Source organism: Paralichthys olivaceus, chromosome 10, assembly GCF_024713975.1.
Source record: "Paralichthys olivaceus isolate ysfri-2021 chromosome 10, ASM2471397v2, whole genome shotgun sequence".
NCBI lineage: Eukaryota > Metazoa > Chordata > Actinopteri > Pleuronectiformes > Paralichthyidae > Paralichthys > Paralichthys olivaceus.
This window is the reverse complement of record NC_091102.1, coordinates 7,885,882-7,904,042: the sequence shown is the minus strand read 5'-3', so window position 1 is coordinate 7,904,042 and position 18,161 is coordinate 7,885,882. Positions and strand designations below refer to the sequence as shown.

Below are 18,161 nucleotides of genomic sequence, written 5' to 3'. Positions count from 1 at the left end.
TGCAACAAATCCATCATATTGAGATAACAATTTTATTTAAAAAGTTTCATTTTTCCTTTGAAAACTTCAAGCTTGTATTTCGGTACTAAAGCGCGCTGAGCATCATATTCTCTAAGAGTAAAATAAGATAAGATCCATCTCATCTGTAACTTTGGCAAACACACGACAGGCAGAGCAGAGTACAAAACTGAAGGAAAACACACTTCTGTTTACAAAAGAAACGTCCTGACGATCACACTCAGTCTCTGACAAAGCCTCCTCTGAACATACTAAAGACCCTAACCCTAACTGACGATCACAGTGAAATAGAAACTCAGGATGATGCTGGAGTGTTTGTCAGTGTATGCATGTGTGTGTGTGCAGGTTACAACATGCGCACTCACTGACGGTGAAAGAAGAGGCACAGGATGTTTCTGTCGGTCTCTTCATCATTCTAAACCACCGCTTTGTTTCCTGTGCACCAGCTCCGAAACAGATAATTCACTGCACGTGTTTGCATACTACAGTAAAACATCTCAGCTGGAGAATCTAGTGACAGAGGAGCAGTTTCAGTTGTAGAGTAACAGATGACACGGTCTGGATGTTTGATATGCTGTGTGTGAAAGGTTCCGTTCAGATCTGGAAGTAACAGACGTCCTGAGAGAGCCGATCACAAGAGATTAGCACCAAAATGGGATTGGATCTTACTACCACGCTTATATGCAAATAAACATGTACGTCATTTGTGTTGGTGGGGACCAAATGATTTCGTTTTTACCCAGTCTGAGTTTACAGATGTGTCACATGACAATGTGTGTGTGTGTGTGTGTGTGTGTGTGTGTGTGTGTGTGTGTCTCGACTTAAAAGAGTCAGGAGGGGCTGAACACAACGAGCTGCAGATCTACTGTGACGAAGGTTTTGAGCAATTTAAGAAAAGCATCAGTCATTCTGTGTTGATCAGTGTTGATGTTGGGGCCAGAAACTAATCGACACGGTCACAGAGAGCCGCAAAAATACATTGAACTCATTGTGAAACTGCAGCAGGTCAGAGACGTCAGCTGAGCAGCTGCTGATCCTTCATATGTGTTCCAGGACGGATTTTCATTCACACAGCAAACAGACTGAGGCCACAGGCATCTCAGACCACCTCTGGATGTGAGATCTCACACGACCACTTGTGATCGGATCACTCAGGACAGATGTTCATTTAATACCAGGTATGAACGGGGTCATAGAGAATCTTTATATACAGCATTATGCAGTGTTTGATGGGCATCTAGTCAAAAATAAGCGCTATAGAGACAATATCATTACAAAAAAAACGAACCGTAACAATAATAATAAAAAAAAAAGTTGCATATCATTAGCTAAGTATGTATTTATGGAGGCAATGCAGAAATTGTGCGTGATGCCACGGCAGAGTGTTGAGTTTAGACACTGACTGATCACACATCCTGGACGTTCATGGCCTCCTGTGGCCAGTTGTATGTGTCCAGAGTGAAGGAGTCGTAATCAGGACTGTAGATGTGAGACAGCACAAACGCCTCCTTGTCTTTAGGCTCGGGGTACACCGAAGCAATGTTGTGTTTGTACGCATAATTGACAATCTGGCAGAAAGGGACACATAAAGGAATGTGTGTGAGGAGTGAGAGATAAATTCAAATTACATTTTTAACACCATGATGAATGAAAGACCTGTGTCAAGAATGAGACATGGAGGAATATCCCAGGTAGTTAGGTGAAGTAAACAGAAACAGAATTTATAGTTTTAGCAGAAACATGCAGAAGTCTGTTTTTGTTTTTATCGTATACATGAATTTTATTTTACTACATTCAGTTGATATGATGTTTTATTTGTGAGCTGTAAGAACATGTTGACTGTTAAAGTAATGAAGTAGACATTCTAAATATAATAAACGTCATTTTTCTTCTCCAAAAGACGAGGAAATATTTTACACGATTTCGTTTCTGAATCGTTCCATAACATCTGATTTTTGAATGACAAATGATCACGATTATATATTTCTATCTGTCACGTTGTAGAGGACACCTACCTTAACTGCTATCTTGAAGGACACCTCTCTGATGGTGCTCAGAGGAGGATAAAGTCGTCCCTCAGCCAAGTGCTCCTCTGTTACCATGTCAGCAATCGCCTGAGAGACACAATCAATAAAGTTGATTTGAAGTGGAGGAGTCTCCACGAGTCAGTCTCAGCTGTTAATCACTAGATTTTGTTCTTAAAGCATCAAAGAAGTGATCAAAAAAATGAACACGTGAACAAACATTAATGTGATGAGAGATACTTAAAATCACAGAAACCATTCAGGAAAAGAGCTCGGAGGGGGTCTCGCCCGGGGAGTAACTCAATGTAGAACCGCCACTGAGTAAGAGGAACGTACCTCTGCTGTGGTGAGGAAGACGTCGTCAGATATGTGGCGGACCCTGCAGGCTATAACACCCAGAGCCACTCCAGGGAAGACATACGCGTTGTTTCCTTGCCCGGGGTAGAAGGTGCGTCCATCAGCCAGCGTCACCTTGTCAAAGGGGCTTCCACTAGCGAAGATGCCGCGACCCTGATCCAGAGGACAGTGATGCACAAGTGTGTTAGGATGTAGATGTCAATATATTAAAGGGGAGATTTACAGAATACTTGTTTCTGTACAATCTGACAAGAAAATCTGTTGTATGAATTTACTGGATGACCATGTTTTCTAAAGAGGAAAGATCACTTTCTAATTTTAGTTTTTTGGGAATATAAAGTCCCAATCCTCAGTTTGGTGTCAAATTTCATGAAACGCTGGTCAATAAAAGTCTCAGGGTAATGGGATCGTAGTGGTGGAAATGAGGAGCTCGATAATAACAGGAATAAATAAAAATGGAAGTTGAATAAATGTGGGCAAATTGGATTTGGGACTTTTGCATGAGATTTGATATGAATTGTTTTAGGCCCCGGACACAAACAATATTTCTGGGTGATTAATATATAAATAAATAAATATAATCAAACTGTGAAATGTGATTTTCTGTGATAGAAAGGTGCGAGGAGAGTGTGTAGCTCTAATTCAATGTGTTAAAGACAGTGAAAAGAAATTTAGGATGTGCTCCAAATTTGAATGTGTTCTTTCTTGGGTCATGTCTCAGCCCTCTGCAAAATTCCACAGAAACTGGTTGACTTGATTTTATGTAACTCTGCAAACTACAGTAACTAACAACCAAGCATGAAAACATGACCTCCAATGGTTCAGTTAAAGGCTGACTTTAGTGTCCAGGATGTGCTGAACGTGCCCCCGTCAGTGAGGCTGCACACCTCTCACCTCTGTCAGCTTGTAGCACTGCTCTGCCGTGCACTCCGCCTTGCTGGTGGGGTTACTCAGGGCGAAGATGATGGGCCTCTCATTGAAGGCCGCCATGTTTTTGATGATCTTCTCAGTAAACGCTCCCGCGATAGCAGCCACGCCTTCATGTTCAGGACACAGAGGGAGAGTCCACAGTTTTACACCAGAGATGACTTCGATTAATGAGACCATGTGAGTAACAGTTTCATTTGTAGGATTTTAAGTTGAAACCATTAAGGTCATGATATCACAGATATGATTAGGAATCTGAAAATATCTTCCGCTTCATCATACATGCAGTGTATGAATTTAAGGTCCAGAATTAACATTTAATCCTTGTCAAACTTTGAGGCATCAGATTAAATAAACAGAAGAATTAGTGGATTTGTAGCAAATTACCAAGTTGTTACTGTGGTGAACAAAACTGTAGAGAAGAAAATTCACCTTTAACAGGTTCTCTGTTTTTCCACTGGTCAAATAAATGGATGAAAGAACAGTGTGGGTTATAAAGTGGTTTCATGTGTTAAATATAACAATGTTCTTTGAGGGATGTTTCACGACGTTTAGTGCGACGGCGTCTTGATGAAACTCCAGTTTCACAGCAGGTGAACTCACCTATGATGGCGGTGGGTTTGATGGTTTCCACGACCTCCTCCAGCGTCTTCAGGTGCGGGTGGTCGTGGGCAAACTCCTCCTTCTCGTGGTTTAAATGTCCTCTTCCCTAAAATTGTTTAAAATTTTGTATAAAACTCCACATGGTGCTGTTTGGTTATTTATGAGCAGGGGGACATCTCAGAGGACTGAAGAGACGAGACACACACAAACCTTCACAATGAGACCTTTGGAGTCGACCATCCAGATCCTCTTGGCAGCTTCCTCTTTGGTTACTCCCTCTTTGGCCATGGCCATGATGAGCAGGTGAGCGATTCCCAGAGCCGCCTGATAGAAGAAAGAAAAGATGAGCAACTCTCCATCTGCCTCACAGTCTCTAGCTGTCTAGAGACTCATTATTATCTCTCTTGGATTAACTGCAGTCATTTTTATTCTGAATCAGGATAAAATTCTGACCAATCGTGTCTTCTCACCTCGCCTGCTCCTTGGAAAACAAAAGTGTGGTCTAACAGTTGGTTCTTTGTGATCTTCAGAGCAGCTAAGACTCCGGCAACAGCTACTGAGGCCGTGCCTGAAAGAAAAAACATATTTTCACTGATTCACTTTTGTAACAGGTTTGAATTGAAAACTGAAATGACTGCAATTTTCTATATTTTTGTCTCTTGGTCTGGTTATAAACTGGCTGAAGCTGTAAGCATGTTCCAAAACCTTGGATGTCGTCGTTGAAGGTGCAGTATCGATGCCTGTATTTGTTGAGGATGCGAAAAGCGTTGCTGTTGGCGAAATCCTCAAACTGAATCAGACAGTCCATCCCGTACCTGCAGAGCGACAGAGAGTTGGTCAGACACCACCATCACTTGTACGCCTCCTCATTGTCATCAGTGTTTCCACTCACTTGTCCGTCACCGCCTGCATGAACTCATCGACCAGATCGTCGTATTCCTTTCCTCTGATTCTCTTGTGCTTCAGTCCGATGTACAGTGGGTCATTGAGCAGCGTCTGCACCAGAAATACTTAATCAGTTAATCAGTGAATCATCAAGAGACAACTTGACATCACTCTCATGATTTGGAGTTGATGATGCCTTTGAATCAGTAAATGATTACACAAGTCACCTCAGTGGCTCTTTGAGCTCGTCTGACATGTAATCTGTGACGACTGATAAGAGGCAGATATGAAGCGCTGCACCAGCTCATAAAATTGGATTCCTGCCTTCCTGCAGCTCAGGTCATACTCGCCTGGTTGTCAGTGCCGACGTCCAGCAGGACCGGGAGACAATTCTGTGGCCGAACACCGCCGCACGCTGTGTAGAGCGCCAGTTTCCCGACAGGAATCCCCATCCCGTAGCCGCCCAGGTCCCCAAGTCCGAGGATACGCTCCCCATCTGTCACAACGATGGCCTTCACAGAGACAAAACGCATATTAGTCACATAACGATGCATTATGTGTGTGTGTGTGTGTGTGTGTGTGTGTGTGTGTGTGTGTGTGTGTGTGTGTGTGTGTGTCAAGAGAGCAACACACCTTTATGTCTTCTTCTGGCCAGGAGTTGAGCACGGAGGCGACGTGTCCTTTGTCATGGATGGTGATGAAGAGTCCTCTGTAAACAAGTAGTTTGTAAAGAGAAGACATTAGTATAGGTGGCGTTGTACAGCCAAGATCAAAGGTATGATTGATTTGATGACACTGACATTCATTAACTTCACAAATTCAAGAAATCAGTGTAAAGTTATTTGAAACTTGATTCAGCACATTGAACAACTTTCAAACAGTAAAATCATGTGGAACTGAGACACACCCGTGTTACCATGTAAACTAAAGTGTAAACACTGACACACATGATATTGGCTGCAATAAAAGGAAAAACTAAATCAAACTCAAAAGTGAAAACTGCAGGAATGTCAGGAAAACATGAGACAGTAAGACTGAGACAAAACCTCAACAAAAATCACAGTGTGAGTCAAACTCCTCTGTAAACTCTCACCGTGGTCTCCTGAAGGCCAGTCCGTACTGCTGACACGCCAGACCGACGGTGGGCGTGTACACGATGGGCATGAACTCCTCGATGTCAGAGGTCAACAAACGGTAGAACAGCTTCTCGTTTCTGTCCTGTAGTGTCATCAACAGGATGTACCTGAGATGGAGAGAGAGAGAGAGAGAGAGAGAGAGAAAAATCATGATTTCTGTTAAGTTGCATGATGGTACATGTTTTAAATCAAATTTATCTGAACTCAAAATATTTATTCTGCTTGTATCATCCATCTAGAGAGGCAGCTGCATTAAAAGTACCTTCATTTTGTCTTTAAAGTGTTTTATGTTGTTTAACCAGCCTCACTACATGACAAGCTTGAACCAAGACAGCTCCACAGGTCCTTGATGGAACTGAAACCAGGGACGTACTGTGCGTGTGTGTTTTAACTACTCGAAAACCATTCAGCTTTTGTGGGTCAGTGGATACACTTTTAATCATGCGATGAAAGACGAAAACAACTGTTGACCGTTGCCCTGGCACCAGATGTGACATGCTAAAGAAGATTTAACCAAGTGGGACGGCCCCGATAACGATGAGCTCATGTAACATCTGCAGCGTGACAAATCTTGGTCGACACTTCAGCACAACTTCTGAGTCTGTTCTCTCACTTGTCCAGAGGGTTGGTGCGAGTCTCGTAGCTTTTCATGACCCGCAGGACCTGCACATCCTGGGAGAGGAAGCAGGGCGGCAGCAGGCCGTGGATGCCCAGTTGTAGGCGCTCTTCCAGGGTGAACGCCATGCCCTGCAGGGTGGGACAAAGATCGGTTATACAACTCTGTGACCACAGGGAGGAGTTTGCACTGAACTAAATTTTAAAAAAACTACACAATCCAGACCAGTGACTCACATGTCAGTCAACACGCTGTGCGGTGAGTCATGACTCATACTCGTTCCCAAATACAGAGGTCTTCATGATCTTTTGTTCTAAATGATAAATGATTCATCTTTGTATGGACACAAAACAAGGCCCAGGAGAAATGTCCTGCAATGTTTAACAGTGAATAACATGAGGCCGAGCATTTACTCTGGTGAACTGTGTGGAGTGAGACGATTAATCTATTTATTCTGTCCAATAGCGTGAGAGCCTGAACTCACTCCCTCCTAAATAAGCTCCACTTCTTTTTCCTCCTCCCTTCTTCATCACTCTTTCCATTTCCTCTTAAATCTCACACAACAGAGGAAACAGACCCACGTGACAAATGAATTCACTTTCTGTTGTCAGTTTATTTGACTGTGTGTATCTTCTGAACACTCTTGTGTCCCTGTTAATTATTCATGAGTGTAAAATGTGATTCTCCATTTGATATTTGGTTACTAATAATACAATCGATATTTCTACACTTGCCCACAAGCTGCGTGCTTCCCCATTGAGGAGGATTTTGACGCAGAGCAACACTGCACAGCTTTAACTTGCACAGTAACCGTAGCTGCACAACATAAGCTCTGCCTGCCAGAGGTCACTAAAGGAGGTACTACAGAGATACCTTAAATACTGATGCCTTAAATACCAAACAGGAGAGAGGGAGAGAAGAGAGCGAGAGAGACAGACAGAGCGATAGAAGGAAAAAGAGAGAGCGAGAGCTACAGAGAGAAAGTTAATGTGGAGTACAATTACAAAAACTATTACCATGCACATGGAACTTTTCACATGCAAACAGTATTGACAAATCAGAGGCCGATCGATGTGGATTTCTGGGGGCTGATGCTGATATTGAAAATAGGAAATGTTTCTGATACTGATATATCAGCTAACATATATATATTTTTAAACTGGCAATGATTTCTAAGATGTTGTATCATACCCTCATAAAAGAAGTAATGTAATTGAGGCTTTATATTTTATAGTTTTTTTATGGTTACCTCTTTTTTAAAAATCTGCAAATACTAACAGACCCTGATACGTTTGTGAAAGGCTCATATCAGATATCAGCCAACCAAAAAACCGCTCAGGCTCTAAAACAAATGCTGTACGTCCACATTATCAGTGGAATGTAGAAAAATGGGCCCCATGGCACAGACATGTAAAAGCTCCCCCCACACGTCCTACACTACAGCAAGAAGCACAGACTGAAAGAGACACAGCACTGATACGAAGGTGAGAAACTCAGTGTTTCTTCTGCATCACTTTATACTTATTTGTGGTTGTTTTGTGTCTTTCATGTTTGTGGAGTCTGTGACTGGCTGGGCCTTGGGGCTTGTGCCAAGTAGGACTGCTCAGTAATCCAGCCATGATCCCAACACTGTGAACTTGGCCAAAGAAAAGTCACAGATTAACAGAGTTAAGATAAACCTATTAGAGCGAGCAGGTAAAGAGGCACTAAAGTAAACTCATTAAGGTGACACTCCTGACCAGCAGCTGTTGTGACACCTACACACACACACACACACACACACACACAGAAACACACACGACTCTAATTCAAACCACATTGTGAATTACTGTACTTTGGTGTTATAATATCACAGCACACATGCAGTAAGCTGTGATTGTAAAAATGTAGGTGCAAGAGTGTATTACCCCTTCCATAAATAGATAATACACATATGTGTAATTGGCTCAATAAAACAGAGTAAATCACTCAGGTGGAACAAAACATGTATAAAATGCAGCCAACAGTTAAATTTGAATTTATTTACACTTAAATAAAATGTCAAAGAATTCTCCCAATGTAAAGCAGGGCTCCACTTCCTGACTGCTTGTCCTCTGAATCAGTGTATAATACAAGTGCTGACTGGGCATCAGCAGGGGAAGGAACTGTGTCCGACCTCCTGTCAGCCTCAATCAAAGCAATAAACTCAGCCGAAGCTTCTTTATCTGTGCTGATGTCCTCGCAGAACAGCAAGGCAGCGAAAAAGCAAAAGACAATTCTCTGTTTGTACAGAATTTATTGTAAAACCACTGGTGAGTCACTTGGTGGATGTTTTTCTTTAGTTCTGGCACAACCACTGCAACAACAGAATCTTTTGAAGGAGCAGTCTCTTCCTCTTTAACACTGAAGGAAAATATTCTTTCCATAATGTGACTGCAAACGTTTTGCCGTCACTACAGAGAATATAAATGTTGACGATTTATGGTTGTTAAATGACACTAAGTCAAATTTTTTTAAAACAATGTCGTCAGCCTAACAATGATATTTTATATTATGTTTTCTGATGGTCTGACTCAAGGGCAGCATGTTAATTAGGAATAATAAGGGACCCAGGATTGACCCTTGAGGAATCCCATGACTAAAATGGGAAACCGAAGATTGTGAGTTTCCAACCACAATCAAGAAAGTTATTTTTGACAGATTGGAATAGATTAACAGCAGACCCCTTTAAACCAAACAAGGTTTCAAGACCCTGCAGCGTGATAAGAGTGGTCTACAGTGTCAAAGGCTGTCTCACAACATACAGAGGATTTCTATAATTCATACATCCACTAAGGTCAACAAGCATATGAAGTCTGCATTGTTGGGTTGACTCAATCACAACCAAACATTAGGGGGGAAGTAGGAATGGAAGCTGCATGATCTGAACACACCCAGACCTAAAATAACTTCCACTTCAAAACTCCTCACATGTGCACAGACGGGTAAATCCTTCCACCTCCCCTGACCTCACAGAAAAGGCACTGAAGCATTCTAGAGTGAATGTCTTTAACATTGAATTTATGGTTTTTTGATAAGACCGAGACAGAGACAGACGACTGTACAGGCAGGACTCAGCAGGCATTTGACTACCTCACTTTAGATAGGAGCTTTCACACTCATGTGCTCCACTGCAACATAAATGTGGTACTTACTTGCTATATATGTTATTCTCTGTTTGCCTTTGTTCAACCATCATAGCATAAGGTATGTAGGACAGGTTTTCTGTTGACACAGTCATGTGACTGTAGTGGCAACACAAGTTCCCCGACACAGAGCAGATCACGACATGTTTCAAGTTCTTTGCTGCATATTTGCACAACTAATGCTTTATTGTTGTATTTGTAGAAAAATGAAATCACGTACTTATATGAACTAACTATTATTAATGCATGTTTTGTAGTTACTATGTAGATTTTCAGTGTTTTTGCAGCAGTTTCACAGATCAAATAGTCCAGTTTTCATGATGTCTGTGTATGTGGTGCATGGCCAATAACCATCATGTGCAGGTAACGCTCCGAACCCACATAATCCACCACCAGTATGACACAGTGATTGAAATGAGGCGAAAAGAGCATCAATAACTTAAAACTGCACCTTTCAAACTGAAGATTAAGGAACCTGTAAACCAATCATTTCAAAGATGTCATTCGTTTACAGGTTCCTAAATCTTCAGTGTTCACAGTTTGGGCTTCTCTATGTCAGTTATGACGGAGGACGTGTCTACTGGGCTCTGAGAACTTACGACAGTTAATATCCAATGCCACTGGAAAGTTAATGTCATAACTTTTTATTGACCAGGAGATTATTGTTTAATCTATGAAATATACCGGAGGTCACCAGGGACACTTTGGGGTTCGGTGTCGAACATTGCACTTTGTACTTTGAATGAAATTCATAAGCTGTAGCGTCAGAGAGTGAAGTGCTTTATGATAGTGTCTATGTGATTTGTACTGTTGTTGCTTAGTCCTGGATGTTTTCATTTCTGTGTTCTTTTTCTGACTGTCACACTAGATAATACCTGAGAACAGAATGACAGAGTTATGATATGTTATATACAGTAAGTTAAATGCACTGGTCAGAATTCAGTATCAAAGTCCAGGTACGGGAAAGGGAAAGATGGTATTTGAACATCTCCGGTTCACACCTTCACCTGGTGATGTTGAAACGTGGCCATGTGTCATTGTGTAGATATTTGCTCCAGGAACTTGAGGTTTATTTATATATGTAGATTTAAGGATACAGGCCTTCGTGATTGTGAGGAAAGAAGCAGACACGTGATGGGCAGCTCACCTTGTTGAGGTGTGGGTTTCTGGTGATGTCGTAGCCTCGCTTCTTGGTGCTGACGCTGCCCTTGCGGTTCTTCCCAGAGTGGCAGACCCGCACGGCCTGGACAGAGGCCGGCAGGCTCCCAGCGGGGTGCCCCGGGGAACCGGCGAGGATCCTCAGCCCGCCGGCGGCCGTGCGCCTGCACAGAGACAGCGCTGCTCTGCCCGGAAGAGAGTTCATGGTGCCTGCGGACAACCAGGGGGCGAGACACCGTCTGAACCGGAGGCTGGTGGAAGTAAAAGTCGCCCCCAGGTTACGAATGTGAAATAACGACAGTGACTCATCCATCAGACAACCCGCTGCAAGAGTGTTAGCTTTGGAGAAGCTGAGTCACTCCAGCGACAAACAACCTTCATCTCACTGCTGTGAAAACAATTACAAGAGCGGTGATAACGTGGAACCTCCAGCCGATGTGTTCACTGTTTCCCCCACATCATCACCGCTGCTAGCACCTGTTAGCATCACGCAGATTTTTACGGGAATGTCTTCCCGGGACAATGTGCGCAGCTAATGCTAGCTAGCAAACAGGAGGCTAACAACCAGCAGCTGCTTTTATTATTTTTTTTACCTGAAGACGCCGGGAAGCTGCTGGGACTTCACTCCTCAGGAGACGGTGCGATGCTCCTGCGGGTCAGGGGGTGTTGTCGAGTGGGGATCGAACACACGAGCAGCTGATCCAGGATCCTGTGTCATTGACGGTGTTCGCTTCCCCCGGTCAGAGCTGCGGGTCAGTCCGCCCACAGTCTGGAGCCCCCAATCACAGGAGGAGGAGGAGGAGGCGGTCAATCAGCAGCCGGCACCTCCTCCCTGCTCCCTCACTGTAAACACATACATGTGTCACATGCACACTCATGATGTTTGGACTTTAAATCAAAATGTAATTAGTTGTCCACGTTTATATATTTGAGCCTGTTAGACATTTAGTTTCATCTTGTTTTTAAAAGCACTGGAACAAAAGTATAAATGTGTTTTAATCCCTGACTTCTACTTTTGTGCTGTATGTTGTTTAATCTATTTTACTTTGTATACTTCTTCATACTTTATTTGCTCTGTATGTGTGCTTTATTTTGTATGTATGAAAAGTGCTTGATGAATAAATCAATATTGTGGAATTTTCATGGCTTCCTCCAGTTTTGTTGAACCCACAGCTCAGGTAAACAACACATATTTGAACTCACAACTTCTCTGCAACGAGCAAAAGACAAAAACATCTGAACATGCACTTCACATACACATTCTGTGGCTCCCTCTGCTGGACTACACATGGTCACACACTTTCTGGTTTAACTGGTTTAGTGCCCTCGGGACAAAATATCAGAAACACCTCTCAGGATAATGTGCTGCGGTTCAACACCGCTGTTTGGTGCCACAGAAACTGAACATGTATTAGTATGAGTTGGGCGTACCTAGTAAAGTGGTGGCACACCTCATACATTCATAAACATCAGTCTCCTAACTATGTCAGAGTAAGTACAGTACAGTAAGTACATGAAATAATAAAGTACATGAAGGAACCACTCACACTTGCTGTATCTAAAAATGTTTATTAAAAACATACACATTTAGGACGATGCATCTCTGTTCATGTTTGTAACAAAGATAAAAATCATACTTATATTTTGGTGTCAAAGTGTCCACTAACTGTCCACCTTACTACAAATGTCCACATAGAGTATTTCCCTTTGCTGTTACAGTCAAATAATGTTACTACTGATAAAGATTAAAAAAAAGACACTTTAAATAGTACAAGAAATTTTGTAAAAAAACAAATACACATCATATGTGTCTGAAAAACTCTCATAGCCTCTTCATGAAACCTAAATAACAAACAGAATGTCACAGTGTCCATCTGTTTGTTAAAACTGTGTTTACTTCACAAGCAACAGGAGGAAACATTTATCCACCAACAGCAGTGAAACAAACACATAACTACTTAATACAAGGACACGAATCACACACAGTAATTATAACATGACACCAGGCTTAATATTACTTCATGTTTTCAAAGCCTCAAATGAACTTTTTCTTCATCTTTAAGAATCATATTTTTACCACATACACAGTAAGAAAGTTTATTCATGCAATACATTTTCACAACTCAACGGAACAAACCACAAACTACATCCATGCACGCTCATTGAACTCATGAAGGTACCTTTCTGTTTGTCTTCATGTCTCACCGTTCTGGAAACATTCAGGAAAGGGTCAAAATAGACGGAAATGCTTTAGATGACTACGCTCGTGGCGCTACGGGAGCTTCTATCCTGAGAGAGAAGAGTGACAGAGATGAGGTTTAGTTACAGGAAGATATGATTGGCGGACAAATTCACATTTGGACCTGATGATGACACTAAAAGAAAAGTTACAACAATTCATCCGGAGAGACCAGAAATGTCTGAACCACAATTCACCTCAATCCTTCAAATACTTAAAAACACAAATGTAAACTTAAGGAGGAACAGTCAGGAACAGGATTCATGGTTGGTAGAGTGACATCCACTGATCCACCTCCCTAACTTGGCTAAAAAGGGATGAACAGAAAACTAAAAAAGAAAAGCACGCAGAAACAGAAAACATTCCTTCAACGGACGACTGGTTCAGAGTGTATATCAATGTCAGTATTCGTGTGCGGCTCTTACAGAAAGGCGGTGGTAGTTCCTCCGGTCGCTGCTGTTTCCTGGTTCGATCTCAATGGAGGAGTAGCTGGGAGGCTTCTCTGGCCAATCCTTCCCTTTACCTCCTCTCCGTCCCCTGCTGTCCTCGTCGTCGGAGCTCCAGGAAGCTTTGCGGCGCTGAGGAGGTGAATAGCTCCTCTCCCTTCGAGTTGCTCTGCTGTGCAGCTCCTCCAGCAGATCATCACGACTTCGGGTTCTCGGTCTGGACCCGCCTCCTCTCCTCTTGGCCCGGCCTCGACTCTCATTTCTCGAACCACTGTGGGGCGCTCTTTCTCGCCTGTTATCCCAATCGGAGTCGTCGCTGTAATCCCGTAAGATTCCTCGCCTGGGTATGGATACGTCTCTGTCTCTATACGTACGTCTGTCGCGGTGGGCACCTCCTCCAGAGTAATTTGTACTCCCACTGGACTGACTAACAAATCTGGGGACACCCCGGGCTCCGTCTCCACCGCCAGGCCCCCTCTGAGAGGTAAAGCTGGGTACACGCTGGATTATAGGAGGCAGAGTGATGACCCTTCTCTCCACCCCTCTCACTCCCATATCATCCAGGGCTGACAACATACTCGGAGGCCCGGGTGTGTATGGAACTGCTGGAGGAGGTGACTGGCGCTGTAGCTGAGGATAATGTTGTAATGGAGGCCTTTGCTGGACTGCGTACGGACCCGTTTGAGGTGCCACTGTGTCCAGCCCCCTCACCTGGTTCTCCAGGTAGTCCAACACCTGGTTGGCACCATGAACGCTGCTGTGCACGCTGCCATTCATGTGGTGTACAGGTGGTGGAGCGGGCTGGTGCTGCATGGGAGCCATCTGCTGCATGGGAGCCATCTGCTGCATGGGAGCCATGGCAAAGTTTTGTTTGGAAGGATAGTCTGCGAATGACCCTGGAAAAAAGTCAAACATGAACATTGATTTAGATTCATGTTTGGCGCCATCTAATGCAGTTATATAAAATATATGAAACCAAACAAAAGGTTTTCAACATCCAGAGCTGGTAGAATAGTAGGATGTACTGCAAGTAGCTCAAAAACACAAGTGAAGACAGTCAACTTGCAGTGGTGGGATTTGAACCCATGACACCTGAGAACCTGTAGCCATAATCCAGGGCCTTAGCTACACTACCTCCTATATATGAGTGTATTATGGCCTATGTGGGGAAAAGGTCCAGTCTGTGGTGTACTCTGATGCTTTAACAGGGTCTGGAGAAACCCTCAACAAAAAATGAATGATGAGTCTTATTGTGTCACTCACCTGAGTACAGAATGGGGACGCCCTGTGTGGAGGGATTTGAGCTGATGGGAGCGTAGATGGGTTGCCCGTTCATCCAAGGAGCCATGGCTTTCTGAGCATCTCGGATCATCCTGTGCTGCATCACAGCTGAAATCACCACAGAGACATGATGAAAAACTGTTAAGGTATCCCTGCTCACTTATGTGGTTTATTATTGTTGTTATACTCTATATAAAGTAGTTACTATTACACCGTCAGAGGTCATTCTGCTGTAAAATGAGTAATTTACTTAAGAACATGTTATTCATAATACTTTGTTAAAGTCTAGAATGGAATACATTTTTATTTCTAAATTGTGGATAAGAAAAAAATAGATAAAAAATCATCATTCTACCCTTTTCCGGGCAGCAACATGTCTGCGGACAACACGGGCAGCGGACGTAGCAGCAGCACTTCTGTGGACAGCACTGACAGCAACATATGCAGAACAGCATGATGAGCAGGAGAGCGCCGATGATGATGAGCAGGACGGTCAGCCAGTCTGGAACACGCCAGAGTGAAACAGGATTTTACTACGGACACTTCATGCAGCTCAGTTAAACCAACTAACGTATCCAGGCTGGACATGAAGTCAATCAGCTGTAGAAACGTACGGTAAACGATGAGCTTCACTTCCTTATCCGAGTCCCCCGCCGTGTCACCAGTAGCATCGATGTTGCAGAAATACACACCGTTGTCCCACCACATCACCTCACTCATGACCAAGTCAGCCTCTGTTGATGATAATAAAATAATGTCAAAAAAAAGTATTTTTAGATATAGTTTTGATGTACAAAAGTATTTTTCAGATTCTATAGCTTCTCCAGTTATGCTTATAAAATTAAAAACGTAACATGGCAAAAGTGCAAAAGAACAAATATTTCTTTCTTAATATACAGTTTGCTCACAAAACTCTATTAAAACCATCTTAAAGAATGAAATATTTTATTATTTCCTGTTTTTAATGCAAATACACTATCCAGCCTGTGTGGTGTCTCGCTGAATGATCTAATTACATATCATTGCATTTAGTAAGTTTGATTTAGAATAATAACACTGTTATACTGACTGTTTTGAATGGTGATTCTTCTCTCTCTGTAGTCAGCACCCAGGATGGGCTCATTCAGGCCTCTCTTCTGGATCACTGTGCGGACTGTGCGCTGGCGGTCCGGGCAGTCGTTGGACGGATCCTGACCGAGCTGCAGAGATGCCTGATAACCTTCAGAAAGAGATGACAATGGTAAAAAAAAAAAAAACGTCATTGCATTTTGTATCTGATATATGTTCATTACAACGATTCCTCTTGATAATGATGACAAACAGATGGTGGTTAGAAGTTAGTGCTATATAAATGGACAAAGATGTTTAAAAAGCATATATAACACAGTATGTATAAGCATTTGGTGTTTTGGAAACTAATACAAAAAGTCTTCAATTCTCTAAAAAATAAAACTACTGTGAAAAGTTCACCCTCATGGGAAACTTCCAAAGGATGACATTTTATTTCCATCCTTTGGTCGGGCAACATTAAAGCCCTTAAAAACAACCCTGTCTCTTTCCAGCCGTCGTCTCACCTGTGGAGTAGTACTCCAGCACCGGGTCTTTACAGAAGGACTTGTATCTCCAGGTGACCAGAACATCCTGAGGGTTCGCTGAGGTTGAATAGTCGCAGCGCAGAATTATAGAAGCAAACAGAGTCGTGCTCCTCTCCGTCTCTGGAACGATCACCTGGATGGACAGCAGCTCTGCCACAAACAGTCAGATGACAGGTCAGATATAATGTAGAATAACTACAAGACACACTATTCAAATGACTGTAATTCTAAAACAGAAGAGCTCCTGTAGGATTGTGTCATAGATTTCCTCTTGGATGGTGGAGCGATAAGAATCCGACCAGACTAGTTAACAGTTTAGCCCAGAGGTCTGTAACTGTGTGTGCATTACGTCTGTGTAAAGAAACAATTTAATTAGACGTAATACCGCCTGTCAGTCATGATCAGCGATTCAGAGCCTGACAAACGAAAGCACACTGATGACAGGCTACAGCTGCTAATAGAGCTAGAGAGGTAACAAGGTTTAAAAACTTGAATTAAATTCAAATAGGAACAGCTAACACACACAACATCCTAAAACACAGTGATCAGACTAAAGCACAACACAAACACAAAACATGGCAGAACAATGGCAAACAAAAAAACATGGTCAAAGCAATGACACCAAAACCAATATATTCATATATATATTGAATCTTTGTTATATTGCTATTAATAGAAATTATTTTGCCAACCACGAGATATCACAAAAAAATCTTCTATTAATATTTAAAAATTGGAGGGTTGTGGTTTCTCTTATTTCAGACACACACACACACACACACACACACACACTAGATCAATAATCCACAATATACTGATCTGTTCAACCTTTGTTTTATGACTATCGATGACAACAGTATCGTGATATTTATTGATATTGAGTCATGGTCCAGAGTTAGTTTATGATTTAGAGTAAATGAGAGGTAGTGGTGCACAGTCACGTGACAACATGTCGGCCTTGTGCTGTTTACACCTGTCGATTATTAACCTGGACACATTACTGCGAGTTTCATCTGTTTGTTTTAGTGGCTTCACTCGACATTCCTGCACATACACAGAAATAAAGAACGGAGGATGAAGTGTCCGTGTTATTAAAGTAGTTATTTCCAGCAGGAGGGAGGCCTCACCTGTCGGCAGGTAACCCAGCAGCAGCAGCACCGTCACTATCGTGGGACTCATCTCGCTGATCTTTATCCTTCCGCGGTGGCTCGTCTCTTTGTCCCGTCGGCGACTGAAAATCCGCTAAAAAGTAAGAAGTGTTCGGAGGAAACCGTCCCGCGGCCGCTGCTCTTCATTGTAAACACACTGCTACACGCCAGGACGCCATGTTGGTCCGTGTGGGTTCGGTTTCCTGCGCTGAAAGACGAAACTGTGAAGAGGCAACTATAGATCACACAGGTGACATCATGACTCCGCCCCCTCTGACAGGTGCAACACTCTGGTCCAACATGGAGGACAGAGAAGAAGAAGAAGAAGAAGAAGAAGAAGAAGAAGAAGAAGAAGAAGAAGAAGAAGAAGAAGAAGAAGAAGAAGAAGAAGAAGAAGAAGAAGAAGAAGAAGAAGAAGAAGAAGAAGAAGAAGAAGAAGAGACACGTCACAGGTTTTATATTAAACATTATTTACAGAAATTCAAGGAGGACATTGATGAAATGATTCCTCCTGTGGGGATCTCAGGAGAAACGCTGGTAAATTAATTCACACTGTGGAATATT

General features: G+C 42.7%; 2 protein-coding genes across 3 annotated transcripts; both read right to left on the bottom strand.

Moving 5' to 3' along the window:
* Positions 1-18: 18 nt before the first annotated feature.
* me3 (malic enzyme 3, NADP(+)-dependent, mitochondrial) lies at positions 19-11,676 on the bottom strand. 2 transcript variants are annotated; one of them, XM_020090119.2, is made up of 15 exons: positions 11,482-11,676; positions 10,878-11,139; positions 6,564-6,697; positions 5,908-6,057; positions 5,448-5,523; positions 5,165-5,326; positions 4,822-4,925; positions 4,635-4,744; positions 4,400-4,497; positions 4,140-4,253; positions 3,930-4,035; positions 3,294-3,436; positions 2,379-2,552; positions 2,034-2,132; positions 19-1,586 (listed from the first exon to the last, which is right to left on the bottom strand). In XM_020090119.2, exons 2-15 carry the CDS (start codon positions 11,091-11,093, stop codon positions 1,425-1,427), a joined length of 1,848 nt encoding a protein of 615 aa, XP_019945678.1. In that variant the 5' UTR covers positions 11,094-11,139; positions 11,482-11,676; the 3' UTR covers positions 19-1,424. The 2 variants fall into 2 exon arrangements, with proteins under 2 accessions (XP_019945678.1, XP_019945679.1); XM_020090120.2 differs by having other exon boundaries at positions 10,878-11,098; positions 11,482-11,636.
* Positions 11,677-12,437: 761 nt separating this feature from the next.
* ildr1b (immunoglobulin-like domain containing receptor 1b) lies at positions 12,438-17,872 on the bottom strand. The gene is made up of 8 exons (XM_020090300.2): positions 17,577-17,872; positions 16,429-16,599; positions 15,924-16,073; positions 15,469-15,588; positions 15,210-15,356; positions 14,837-14,962; positions 13,553-14,469; positions 12,438-13,177 (listed from the first exon to the last, which is right to left on the bottom strand). The coding sequence occupies exons 1-8, from the start codon at positions 17,626-17,628 to the stop codon at positions 13,139-13,141; spliced, it is 1,722 nt and encodes a 573-aa protein (XP_019945859.2). The 5' UTR covers positions 17,629-17,872; the 3' UTR covers positions 12,438-13,138.
* Positions 17,873-18,161: the final 289 nt, after the last annotated feature.